This window comes from Sander vitreus, chromosome 17 (genome assembly GCF_031162955.1).
Source record: "Sander vitreus isolate 19-12246 chromosome 17, sanVit1, whole genome shotgun sequence".
NCBI lineage: Eukaryota > Metazoa > Chordata > Actinopteri > Perciformes > Percidae > Sander > Sander vitreus.
In genome coordinates this window covers 26028945-26043163 of record NC_135871.1, presented here as the reverse complement: position 1 = coordinate 26043163, position 14219 = coordinate 26028945, and the positions used below count along the sequence as shown (strand labels likewise).

At 37.0% G+C, this 14219-nt stretch overlaps 1 protein-coding gene across 1 annotated transcript; it reads left to right on the top strand.

The window, feature by feature from the left end:
- The first annotated feature begins 5015 nt into the window (after positions 1 to 5015).
- LOC144532897 (homeobox protein Hox-D9b-like) lies at positions 5016 to 7811 on the top strand. Its single transcript, XM_078273851.1, has 2 exons — positions 5016 to 5685; positions 7567 to 7811. Exons 1-2 carry the CDS (start codon positions 5016 to 5018, stop codon positions 7809 to 7811), a joined length of 915 nt encoding a protein of 304 aa, XP_078129977.1.
- The last annotated feature ends 6408 nt before the right edge of the window (positions 7812 to 14219 follow it).

The following is a 14219-nucleotide window of genomic DNA, read 5'->3' as shown; positions in this document are numbered from 1 at the left end:
ATCTAGTTCCTTCCTGCCATCGAAGGAGAACCCCAAGGCTCAGGGTTAGCCCCCAAGTCAAAAACACCAGCAACTAATGAATATTCTTCTGTCTGGCTCCTGATTTTCTTGACTTCTCATCAAAGGCATTCTTGCCTTATTTGAACCCAACTTCCATCTGAAGACATGTGGCTCACTGTGAAGAAATGAAACCTCTCTCTGCCTCATGTCCTATAAATACCAAGGAATGAGCACATGCATTCTTTATATATGTAGGGAAACATTAAATACAGATGTAGCTCTTTATATGCTCAGCGGTGGAGCCTCTTGTTTAGGACTTCACATTTCTGAGAGTATTTGATAGATTTTTTATTGTGTGTTTTGATGTTGACTTGGACTGCTGACAATTTATTGATACAGGCCCTATGTGTGTAAATTAGTTAGTTTCTATGGATCCACCAATCTGTATTGATACAGTCACAGTTTTGGGATTATAAATCCTCTTGCTGTCCATGTGAAATTGTTTACAATTAAAGGTAAATACCAAATATCATATAAATATAATCATTTTAGGCAAGCGAAGACAATCTAATTTTTTTGTGTGATATCTGTGACATTTGGTATTGTTACCATTTTGCTTCTGTGTTTTCAGGCAAAATACTGTAAAGACTGACTGCATAAGAAAGCAATATGAGTGCAATCCTATTACTTGGTTTACTTTGTGATTAAATGTGATTAAATAATGAATGACAATCAATGAGTGTGAATCGTTCATGCCTATCTTCTACTTTTGTTCCAAGTGTGTGTCCTTGCATTTATTGTAACATTACGCAGTTTGGATTTCAATGTATGCATGTATTTTATGTCAGAACATGTACACTTGAAGACAAGGTATTAAAATATTTGATACAATATCTCTAAGCGGAACTGTTTGATGTTTGTTTTGAAAGGGCTTTGCGGGGCTTTCTCGGAGGGTGTAATCCTTAATTTGATGTAAAAAAAAAAAAAAAACTTGAGGTAAACTTTATGATATGATTTCATAGTTTTAAATGCATTTCTAATTTACAAAGGATTCAAACATTCGAAAACAAAAATCATAGCAAATTCATGTGACATTTAGAGGTTGGATTAGTCTGATTGTGGAATTATAAATGTTAGTGGTGGCATAAACCAGTTCAGACACTTTTAAAATTTGTTATATAATATAAAATGTCTTGTAAAATAAGAAGAAAATAGCTACACAACGTACACAAATAGGTATTGCTTATTTTAAATGCTGGTTTGTAACAGCGTTGTTTGAAGCCATTCACAGGATGTTGTCTGAAAAAGTAAATTAACATAATCTGGGATCACATCGGCAACAAAAAAGTATACCCAGAAGCACAATTAAATAGGCTCACATTTTAGTAAACACAACCATAACTAAAAAGCAGGTTATTACCGTAAGCAGGTAATTGCTGCCCCAGGTTAAACTAATATAAAATGTAAGTGTCAAATTATAAAAGATAAGATGTAAAAGTAGTAAATAGCTTCTTTATCATATTTTCTATCTTCTTTCCAATGTGAGGTCCCAACCCAGACTTTGAACAACACGCAGTGAGTCCAAGGCTGCAAATGAAACTTGAACCGCAAAACAACTACAACACATCGTCACAACCACCATTTCCTCAACTTAATGACTTTTATTGGGGCAATACAGACGGTCTGCTGTCTCTTTCTTTCTTTCTTTCCTTTTGTCTCACACATTGCACTCAGTCTGTGTGTGTATGTGTGTGTGTGTGTATGTGAGTGAGTGTGTGTGTTAGTACGGCTGTGCATGAGTGTGTATTTGTGTGTGATGTAAAAAGAAAGGAGATGAAAGGTGAGATTGTGTTTCTGTTTGGAAGTAAAGGCATTCAACCTAATGACCTACAATAAACTCAACCACTAGAGCCTTTTTTCTTTTACCAACACAGGCACGTTTTAAACAGATTTAAATATATATATATATATATACACACATTTTGTATTGCTAAGCCTTGTTTTAATCTTATTCTTTGTTTTTACTGTCTTAAAGAAATGGATAATGCATTGACAGTAATCGTAGACAAATAGACTGTAGGCCTAGTAACAGAACTTGTAGTAGAAGCAGTAACAGAGGCATGTGTGTAGTTAAGCAAATAAAGAAGTTGAAGAGGTGTATTAGGGGTAAAATCAGCAGCAGTGATAGTAGTGGTATTTGTAGCAGCAGCATTATTGCTGAAAGGAGAAAAAGTGTCAATAGCAGTATTGCAGTAGTAGTTGAATTAAGGTTTGTAGCAGTAGTAATTTTGGTGGCAGCAGCAGCAGTAGCAGTTTTTTTGTAGCAATAATAACAGAATTGATAATAGACATAAGAGTGAAAGGGCAACACTTTATTTTAACCTCACTGTTTAGCATTTATAAGCAGTATATAAACATGTAATAAATGATTTATAAGTCACTATAATGTAGTTGAAGCAGATTTATGTAATTATTAACTATTAACACAATGAACTCTTATGGGAACTCATAACTGTAGAAACAGATAATACATGACAATTAAACACAGTTGTAATAATATAAAATATGTCTTCATGGGAGAAGTTATAATTGTTGACAAATATTAATACATTAATAAGCACTCAAAATGTTTACATATCTGCTTACAACTACATGTGTTCAGTGTGTTATACTGGTTATAAATGCTAGAGATTTCCAGTGAGTAGTAAGTAAGTATGTAATGGTAATTGAATAGTGCTAGTAATAGCAACAATAAAGTAGTCATATAGTAGAAATAGTAATGTTATAGTAAGTGATGGTGCTAAAAATAATAGCAATAGAAAGAGTAAATGCAATAGTACTAATAATACTTCACTAACAGATTGTAATCTCTGAATCATTGGCATTTGCTTATGGCAATGCATTGTATCTTTCCCTACTTCTTCCAGTCTGTCATATAAATGTATATGTCAGCCTGCAACAGCACGACTTCCCGCTCGATCACTAGCGCAGACATGATGTTACTGCCATCTAGAGGAACTCGATAACATCTTTCAGCCTGAATCCTCAAGGGTCCAGCCAAAACTGAAATTACAAGCGCTGATTCATGTGTTTCTTTATTTTATTACTGAGACCAGATGACAGAGCTTCTACTAACTTGATCAAGTGCTAAATAATAATAAAAAAAATAATGTATTAAAGTGCCCCGCTTGGTGAAATATCTTATCTTGCATGATGCAGTTTGAGACTCCCTCCTATAGAGAGCTTGTCCTGCACAGTTTTACCTCATCCAGCCAGCAGATGGCGCTATGGGTGCACAAGAGACAGCGATCGAGGTCTACGTTGGAAATGGATTTATTATGGTTAGAAGGTTCTTAGAAGAAAAGAAAAATAGTGTCTTAAAGCCACGCCCCTATCCTGCTTGTCAACCTCTTCTCTAGCCAATGGAATTTCACTTTCACACTCAAACAATGAAGAAAATCTTCATGGGGCCAAATATAATAATTTCCAATATGCATCTTACACACTACATTACTTTTTCACTTTACATCCAATTCCATGTGTACTTGTCTTTATTTTATGGCTTATTTGTATGTTTGTATTTTTGTATATTATGTTGATATGTGACCTATATGTATATTGTTGTCTCTATTGTACAGTATGTGTCTATATTACTATTTGTCTACTACTACTACATGTCTATTTGTTGAATGTATAGAGAGTTAACACCTACCGAAGTCAAATTCCTTGTGTATGAAAGTATACTTGGCCAATAAAACGGATTCTGATTCGAATTTTGATATGATTTTTTAATTGCAACGTTTTCAGCCTCTTAAAACTTAATAATCTAGCTAAATAATGTATGCCTACATCTCAAGCAGTCCATAACCACTGACTCATTTGACCAATAGATAGATCCACGTTCCCCCAAAATGTCAATTATAAAAAAAAAAACAGCCCTACTTTTACCTTCGTGCCGATGCATTTTTCAGATAATCCTATGGGGGTGTTAATGGCCTATTTATTTCAAGGCACGCTCAATCCTTCAGTTTTTATGATGAAAATTCACACTCACCCAAATTTGAGTGGCCAGCGACGGGCATTAACAACCACAAACGACAACTTCCATGTGCAACCCCATGCGTGTTTGTTTTTTTAACAGGCAATATAATTGTTATTTATTAGGTTGGTCAATCAATTATTCAGGAATTATTGAGTAGGATAAGTAAGTAAGTAAGTAATAGCCTTAATTAAAACAAAAAGAAATTAGAGGTCGGTAGGTCTAGCTGAAATGGGACGATTTAACGAGTGAAGCAGTCCACCGACACAAATCCAATAAAGATATTGCAGTATGGCCTACAAAAGAAAGTCACCGTAGCGGCATCCATTAACTTCGAGGGAGAGTTTTCGTCCTAAGAAATACACAATAGGCTATGTTCATTGTAAAATCAAGATCAAGGAAAGTAGCCTACAAGAGTTTGTTGGGACAAAGAAAAGCCAAAACCCACCTCTCCTCTTAAACTTTGAGGCGACAAAGACGCGTTTTTGTCACCAATTATGAATACAGAATAAGCTCTTATAGGCCTATTAAAAAGTGGTTTGGCAGAAACATATACACACACACACACACACACACACACACACACACACAAACACACACACACACACACGCACACACGCACGCACGCGCTCGCGCGCTTGTAAACTGTTACTTTTTATTGTGCTTGTAAAACGGTGTTATAAGTAGGGTACAGTTTTAAAAAAAAACGATGCTACATTGAGGCCCATCTGACAGCAGACTAGAAGGCCTTCCATCAAATTTCTGAGCACAAAAGAATTATTTGATTTATTTCTTATACTGGGTAAATACAGTCTAACCATGTGATCCACGAATAACCAATGGGCAGCCGAGAAGAAGGTAAGGGCATGGAAAAATAATACTACCATTTTAGGGGAGGATGTAAGCCACTATACCATCCCATGTAACGTTTTACAGTCGCACTTAAGTGTCTTTTTATTGAAATAATAAAATAAACATGTCGCTAACGAATTATTATTCCATGATGGGGATCCAGACTGAGGAGCCGTACGGTGCACATTTCATCCCGGGAGGCTTGCAGGGTTCGACGGCCGGCTGCGCAAAGCCTGGCCGGAGAGCGGAGGCTGAGGAGGGGACCCCCGGCTCACACATTCCAGATTTTTCACATTTTTCCAACAAACAAACGAGCTTAAACGGCTTTTCTCCCTGGGCAAACAACTCTACTTCATCTTCGCCCTCTTCTCCGCAGCTGCAGTCCACCCCCGGTATTTTTCACCCACATCACCTCCTGAGCCACCACCACCCATACTACGACCCGCAGACGCAGACCCACACCGAACACCTCGCATCCGCGGCCGCTTCCGAGAGCAGGTTCGTCCGCTGTTGGGAGGGGGCGACTCCCACCTCGGAGACTTCTCTGTCACATGCGTCGGTCGGTTTTCCCGGGTGTGTCCCCGCTCAGGGTGACCTTTCCAATCTGAGCCCGAGGTATGAGGCGGTTAAACCTGAGAGTTCACCGCCGTCACACGACAGCCCCGAAGATTCCAGCTTCGCCAGTCCGACTGAGGTGGTCCTCGAGCGGCTTGGCACGGCGAAGGAGCTGGGAAGAAAACCGGAGCCCAAAAAAGTGGACGAGGAGAGAAAAACTAAGCAACAGCTTGACCCGGGTAAAGACAGATATAAACTACCAAACTCAGGAATGTTTATTAGCATTTAAGAAGTGACAAAGGCTACACAGGTGTGTGTGTGCGTGTAGTTGTGAGTGTGTGAAACAGAGAGAATGTGGCCTAAGTAGCCTTAGTAAGTGTGTGTGACTTTTATAGCCCTATAAATGTCTTGTAAACGGTAAAATGTGAAACTTTATTGTCCATTAAAATAATTAAGATGCTATTGCTGTTATTTAACAATTTGTCACTAAAGAGAGAGCATTGCGCTGCGTTTTCTCTGATCGGATCTGTGCAGAAAGTATAAGTTATTCTATTTTTCTTGCAGCTAATGCTCGAAGCTTAAATATATAAAAATACTCATATATATATATATATATATTGTATAAGCATGTCTATCCAAAACGACCTTAATAATTTATAAGCCCTTAATTGTTTTTAGCTTGCACAGGAACAACTTCATAATGTGGCATGTCTCAAACGGCAACAAATATCCTTTAATAACAACAACAATAATAATAATAATTATTATTTTTTAACTTCAGATCCACAAAAGTAAAGGCTTTAAAAGAAAGTTTGAATTAGCCTAAACAAAAAGCACAGAGGAACATGACGTGAAGCAAAACAATATGACTGGGCTTCTAATAACAATAATAATAATAATAATAATAATAATAATAATAATAATAATAATAATAATAACAACAATAATAGGCCTACATTTATTTGCAATTTTTATTTGCTATATCATTTTGTACATTGTAACTCTGTAAATGTAGGCTATTGGTTTAATATCAAAATGCATGTTCAACTGAGTACAACGCTATGACCTACTATTAGCTTTTTGTGTCAGAAATTAGGGTTAAAACATTTTTAATAGCCAGGGTTCATCGAAGAGTTCTATTTATTGGCAAAAAAAGTTTTTTAGGAGATCTGCCAAGCTCAGTCCAGGTGTGAGTGTAGGACTACCAATCCAAAGCCAAAATAGTTGTTGCTCTCTTGCTGGCTGTCTGTATAACTGTAATTTCACAGCACTCTCTGACTGCTTTACTTTTCTTTCTTTTTTAAGTGGCCAATATAACATTTCAGATCATTCAAAGGTTCAAATATCCCTAACTGCAGTTTAACAGTTCTAAAAATGAGGCTCAGTTTGGCTTTTTACCAACGCTGCCTGCACTTACACAGAGATTTAGACTTTATTGGGCACTCTGCTGTATTTATTGCTGCTTGCTGTCCTTCCAAAAACGTTTTCATCCTAAAAAAAAAAGGTACATAGCTATATTAGAAACCACTAACATCATTTTACATAATGTCACATTATGTTAAATTATTAAAATGAAGGAAGGGTAAAACAAGGGCATACACAAACCACATGCTCTTAACCCTGGATTAGCCTGGCTAAAAGGAGCAATATGGCTAAAAAAAGAAGAAAAGGAATTGAACGCTGTCTTTATTTACGGGCATGTGGGATTGTTTCTTTTTCTAATGAGCCAAAAGTTGCAGGCTCATAAAATTTGTTCCTGAGAATATTTTTTCCGATATTTATGTCAGTCTTTGAACTTCTCCACACACACACACACACACACACACACACACACACACACACACACACACACACACACACACACTCACACAAACACACACTCACTCACACACAAACACACACACACACACACACACACACACACACACACACACACACACACACACACACACACACACACACACACACACACACACACACACACACACACACACACACACACACACACACACACACACACACACACACACACACACACACACACACACACACACACACACACACAGCAATTAAATATATGGTGTGAGGTTGTAAAGTAAAAATTGTGTCTTCTTCTACAGAAAATCCAGCAGCTAGTTGGATCTATGCCAAGTCCACCCGGAAGAAAAGGTGTCCATACACCAAACACCAGACCCTGGAGCTAGAGAAGGAGTTTCTCTACAACATGTACCTGACCAGGGACCGGCGCCTGGAGGTAGCAGGACTCTTAAATCTGACAGAGAGACAGGTCAAAATCTGGTTCCAGAACAGACGGATGAAGATGAAGAAGCTGATGATCCGAGAGAGGAGGAGTGTGAATGAATGATGGATTTGGAGAAGAGGCCGGGGATGTTTTTTCTTCTTTCTTCCAGGATAGGTGAGGAGGTGGTGATGTTATAACTGATAAAAGAAACGCAGTGCTCCGAGATTCCCAACATGTGAGCAGCTGTTACTAAGCAACGGATTGTGAAGCTATAACATAGCTGCCCTGGAAAAACTGCAGTGGTGATACTCTGCAGGGGAGACCAGGATGTGTTGTAACACTTTTACAAAAACTATTCCTTTCAATGTCTTTTGGCCTTTTTCACGTTAGATCTTCTGAAATCTGGTTCTTCCATCTGCACGTTAGTCATCCTGTAACCTGGGGTACTTGTAAATAATGCTCAGAATAAAAAGTTCAAATTTACAGAAAAATCCATAAATTGAATTAAAAAAAAACACATACTTGATGATATCAAAGACTTTGCTCATTTTAAAAACACATCTGTTTTTGACAAGGCTACAATCTCACATGTCCAAAACTGAAACTACTTGACTTCACATACATTGCCTGTGCTTTCTGCCAAAATCTGAATAGCATTTTATGATTTACTGTAATGCTAAAACTACAGTCATAAAAACTGCTTTCAGTGTGCTAGACGTGACTGTGCTTGAAATAAACATACTTGTGGAAAAAAAAACCTAAACAAACAAAGACGCCTGACACTTAATCATAGTCATAATAATAGAAAATAAAAGAGATAAGACAGTGAGACAATATCAGACAGATTAGGTGGTAATGTTAGCTTTAATTTAGAAGGTGGAATCTGTTAATATTCTTGATTTAAATAATATGAATATCATATGAAGTGATTTGCATGATCCAGTGTTATTAAAGACACAAAGCTTTACTGTGGCTGCACTTACCCTCACAAAAACGTGAATCTATCAAAACGGCAACATTTCAAACACGATATGAAAGGTGAAATTGCTGAATTCACATGTGAAATATATGAAAACATGTTGCTAAATGTGAAGTTTGAACACGTGAAATGTATTTCACATGTGATAAATTGTGCTTCTTTGCAAAGGAAAGTTAGTTCAAACCAGACTTTTAAACTGAAACATCTAACATCATTTAGTGTGTAAATTAACATCTTAAACATACATACAAGTTATTAAAGACGGATTTATGCACACAAAAACAACAAGGTGAGATGTTATAGGACTGACTCCGGATGTGCAGCTCCAGTACTGCTTTTACATTACCTATTGTTTACCATAGAAGACAAAACCCTACAAAAAGTTACGATTTTCAGTGTTTTTGGAGCACTTTATCTCTCCAGGGCTAAAGATGTAGACGAATGTGTAGAGATCAACTGGCTGAGATCAGTGTTATATCCATCCACAACCTTAGATGATTACACAGCTTGTAATTGTAACACTGGAACAGAAAAGTATGTCAAGTTTGCAACAGTTTTTAGGCCTTTATTATATAGCACAGCTGAAGATGTGAAAGAGAGAGGGAATGATATGCAGCAAAGGGCCGCAGGTTGGAGTTGAACCTGCGGCCGCTGCGACAAGGACTGATCCTTTGTACATGGGGGGCACGTTCTAGCAGGTGAGCTATCCAGGCGCCCAAGTTTGCAACAGTTTTAACTATAAAATAAACGAAGAAGCAAATTATGAAATGAATACAATAAATCAACAGTAATACCAAAATACTTTGCAATGTATTTCAGGTGTGTCCAGGTGGGTGATGCTGTCAGAGAGCCATACACAGGTTTTTAATCTGGCTGCTCATTGGATCAACTCTCTGTGTTACAACCAACCCCAGTCTCCCTGAAAATAATATCCAAAAGGGACGTTTATCATTTGTTTTTTTTTAAAAAAAAGAAAAAGAATAAGCTTACTTGTTATTGTTAGTTTTTTTTATAAACTGTGCATGTATAGCCGAATGGAAGTATTTGTTGTTATTGTTGCTGTGTTGTATAAGTCTATTTGTTGTTAATGTGGGATATATGGAGATCATGATATGTTCACACACACACACACACACACACACACACACACACACACACACACACACACACACACAGCTATCTAAGCTTCCTGTTACCTCCTAGACTACATACAGTTCAAGTGAGACGTTCTATGTACAAACAACGCACAACCTATTTTTCATTTTAGAAGGTATACGATAACATTAAGTTAAAATATTAGAGGAATACTATAGGGATATCAGTATTTTAGTGTTTTTTCACGAGGATGAGATGGACTCAAAACCAACCCATTCTCCCTGGGAGAAAAGAGAAACCCAACGGGCTATGTTAGCCTACTGCGCTGAGATTTAACTGGAGGCATGGTGTGTTGTGATGACACGAGGCCTTCATCTGCTCTCATTTAGCCTCAATATGCTGCTCGTGGGGATTTTTTGAAAATGAAATAAAAGATGGATGGCATCATCATTGTTAATTATGCGCTTCCCCTATTGTTTTATTCTTCTTTTCAGTTCAGCTTTGCTATTTTATGCAACGGATTGCTCATTTGCATCTCGGTTTTTATTAAATATTTACAATAATAGGCTACTAGTTGTAGCTGTAGGCTGAAAATACAGTTGTATAACATTACCTGGTCATAATAACGTATATATATATAGCTCTATTTATCATTTTAATCAAACGTTAATTATTTTGTATGAAGTAGCCTATAGAGAAACACACGCAGAATACTATTAGGCTACTTCTTTGGGTTCTTAGGTAAAGTTAGTCTACAGTTGTATTGTTTTGTATAATCTAGCCTAAATATTTGTGTATGAAATAGAGAAAGACAGAGAAAATACCACGACTAGGCTATTATTTTCTTTTTCAGTAGCCGATCGTTTGGTTGGATTATTAAAATTACAGTTATATTGTAATTTATAATTATTGTATTAAATGTTTATATGTTTGTATGAAGTAGCGAGACACACACACACACACACACACACACAAAAAAAAAACTGCTATTACTACGACGTTTGGTGAGATTAGTTCCGTGAGACCAGCCTGGGGACATACAGTAATAAATACATGCAAATTACTTTTCATAGCTAGACATCATGCACGAATGGTTCATGAGAACAGCCTGGATTATTATAGCTATAATAAAGTCACAGTTGGATGGTTTTTGATAATGTCAATATGTTTGTATGAAATAAAGAAACACGCACAAACACTAAATGCACTAAAAATACTACTATTGCTAAAATGAGTCCTGTTCTCTCCGTATTATCCTACATTATTATGGTATGATCCCACACGGGAAAAACACTGGGATCTCTGTTTGACGTTACACCGGATTATAGAGCAATAATACGATTTATTATATATTTTAAGTTATATTATTCCAACGTCAAGGTGTTTCACTGCTCCCAGGTAGCTGCAGTGGGAGTTTCAGTCCACAGAGAGACATTTCTGCCTCCTTGTTTTGTCAAAGTCAGTGCAGCGCCTCGTACCTTCCCTCATTTATTGCGGCCATATAAAGTCCTCAGCTCATCCTACTGCAGGGTCATAAACCAACAGCATGCATTTGGAGAATAAACGTGACTTTCCCCCCCAACTCAAGACACAGAGACAGAGAGAGAGAGAGGCACCATAAAGTAATTTAGGCCAGACAGTCATCGTGACTATATATGGTTTTATTGGGATACCCTTTCCTGCCTTGGAGCCTCAACTGTCCTTCTAAATGTTAAAGTCATTGTCTAAAGATGAGACCAGACAGCCTCAATCACATTTCTACAGACCGCAGGAGCACAACACCCAGGGCATTTTATTATACAGGGAATTAAAACGGAAAACAAAGGCGGTGGGTATTTCTTGGTACGACTTCAGACTAGTTGTATCGAAGATCTCTAACTCTAACTGTAGCCCTTTTAGTTAAAGAAAAACCCGGATTACTGGTAGGATTTTAGGATAATCTAACACTTCAATGTAGCTGTCGAAGGCCAACAGCTTTAACGCCACAAATCGTAAACACCACTTTTTGCTATCTAGACTTAATGCATGACAGGATTTGAATGACATTTACATTTTCTTGCAGTGAATAAGAAGTGGTAGAAAATGACCTTCTCGTCTCATTTTCTAACTTAAAATGGCAGTGCTTTTTACGCACACAGTGTGTGAGTTATATGTCGATTGCGCGCTGATATCCGAAACTATTAAGGATTAAACTAGATGAAAGCTGCAAACAAGAAAGCTTGAAAATACAAATATGGGCTAATTTGTAAAACAAACAAAAAACAAACAGATATCTCCATATTGATTTATTTTCCTACATCATGTTTTTGCGCTCCAGGTTTTCCATTTTAAGAATGGCCTTTACCTGTTTTTGCAAATGAACCCCTTCAAATTTCTGTTAACATTCCATAATAAATAAAAGAAAATCTATAAAACTACACAATATCATGCCAAACACACTGGAATATGCAGAAAAGGATTATACAATAAAGGCAACAAAAAGAAAGAAGGTAAATAAGAAATTAGATTCTCAAAAGAGTTTAGAAATTCCGATTGATGTAGGACTTAACTAAACGGTGCCGTGAAATAAAAGGAAGGAAACACCCGCATTAAGTCAACTACAGGGAATACTTATGGTGCTGCAGAAATGAAATAGGACGGCAAGTAATGTTGAAATTATTGCTCCCCATTCCCAATACAATGTCTGCAATAGAGATTAAAAACAACAGAAGGTCCAAGGCACTCTTCTTGTGAAAAAAAAAAACAATGTCTGCAATAACATGAAATGAATTCACAATGGCACAGTAACCTAGTGTTAGAATAATAACTGAAGTGAGTTAGGCTGCATGAAAAATGATCATTTAGAAAATGGATTCCTGCAGTAGCTATGGTTTAGTATCTGCATAGGCTACCAGCATCTGTAGTCTTAGGAGGGAGATGTAACCTACTATGCAGCCTATAAATAATAGCTTATTGTACTTTGTCTATCTGTAACGATACAAACGTCGTTTCGAAGGGAGACAACAATAAGTGACAAGAAATCATTTCTTTCCCTAATGAACTGAAACTTGCTTAATTGTTGTTTTAAAATGATTTAGGATTAAGACCAGTGGTGTAGTCTACGTGATACGCAGGTATACACAGTATACTAAGAAAGCTCCAGGATTTCCATATACCCACCTAAAAATGCCCAAATGACACGCAACAAAATACTTTCCATTATATTTTTGATATATTTTGAATCTGTGTTTTTCTTCTTCACATAGGCTAAATAAAGGTAAATTGGTGCATAAAAGTGTATCCGAATAGTCGTTGATGCTCACAACTTCCCTGGGGGAGGACACACTGACCCCCTACTATGATATGGCCCCCGATCCCCCAAATGCAGATCCTGGCCAATATAGGCTACAGTACAGTATACCCACTACAATACATTAGACTACACCACTGATTAAGCCATTTCAAAACGTGACGTGTTTTTTAAAGACTCACATAATCAGAGAAACACTGTATGTGTAGTGTCTGTCTCTGTCCGCTGGGTGGAGGTCTTGTTCTGTATGAGCTGCGGTGGCTACCACAGCGGCCCTATGGTGTAATGGTTCAGTAGAACCTGACGTTTCAGCTTCCAATATCAGACATATGAGTGACACTAACCCATCCTGTGTACTGAAGCTTTTCATTAGATGCATTTAGTATTAATACTACATGACATGTAACCTATTTTTCCGGCTGTACTTGCAGATTAACAATAAACATACCACGGCTAACTCTCTGATGCTGTTGTGTTAAAAGCTTGAACTTTTCATGAAATAGACCAAAATATCTTCAAGATGTCTAAAGATTTTTTTAATTTTTTTAATTTTTTTTTATAAAATCATTAAATAAAGTAAATGATCTAATTTGGACATATGGGATAATACAAAAAGGGAAAGCGCCCTTCAGTGATATTAAATTATAAATAACAACTTGTGTGGTATACGAGGCGTTTCTCATTGTGATCCTATTTCACTGTAGACGATACAGTTACAATAAGAAATCCATTCACAATAGTTACATATACAATCATTTAGACGACGGCATCTGGGAGCATTACTGCAATCAGAGTGGTGATTCTATACTTGAACTTCCATCTTCTGTTTCCTCTTTAAAATAAAACGTTCTCTGCAGTCACCTTAACCAGCACACTGACACAATGTAGGCCTACCGTACCTTGCAAAGCTGGACAGAAAATAACTTCTTCTCTCATAGTATTTCAAAATGACCCATTTCATTTATTTACTTTAAGCTGAGAAAAGGGACATTGCACATAACTCATAACCAAATTAGAAAAGCAGGAACATAATGACCAAGTATTGTGAAAACAGCAGCACAATACAACCACAACGCATGAGTATTCCTGTCATTTAAAAAGCCCACTCTGTTTCAGCACTGATTGGCTTTGATATAAATTACAGAGTTTTCAAATTAATGATGGCATT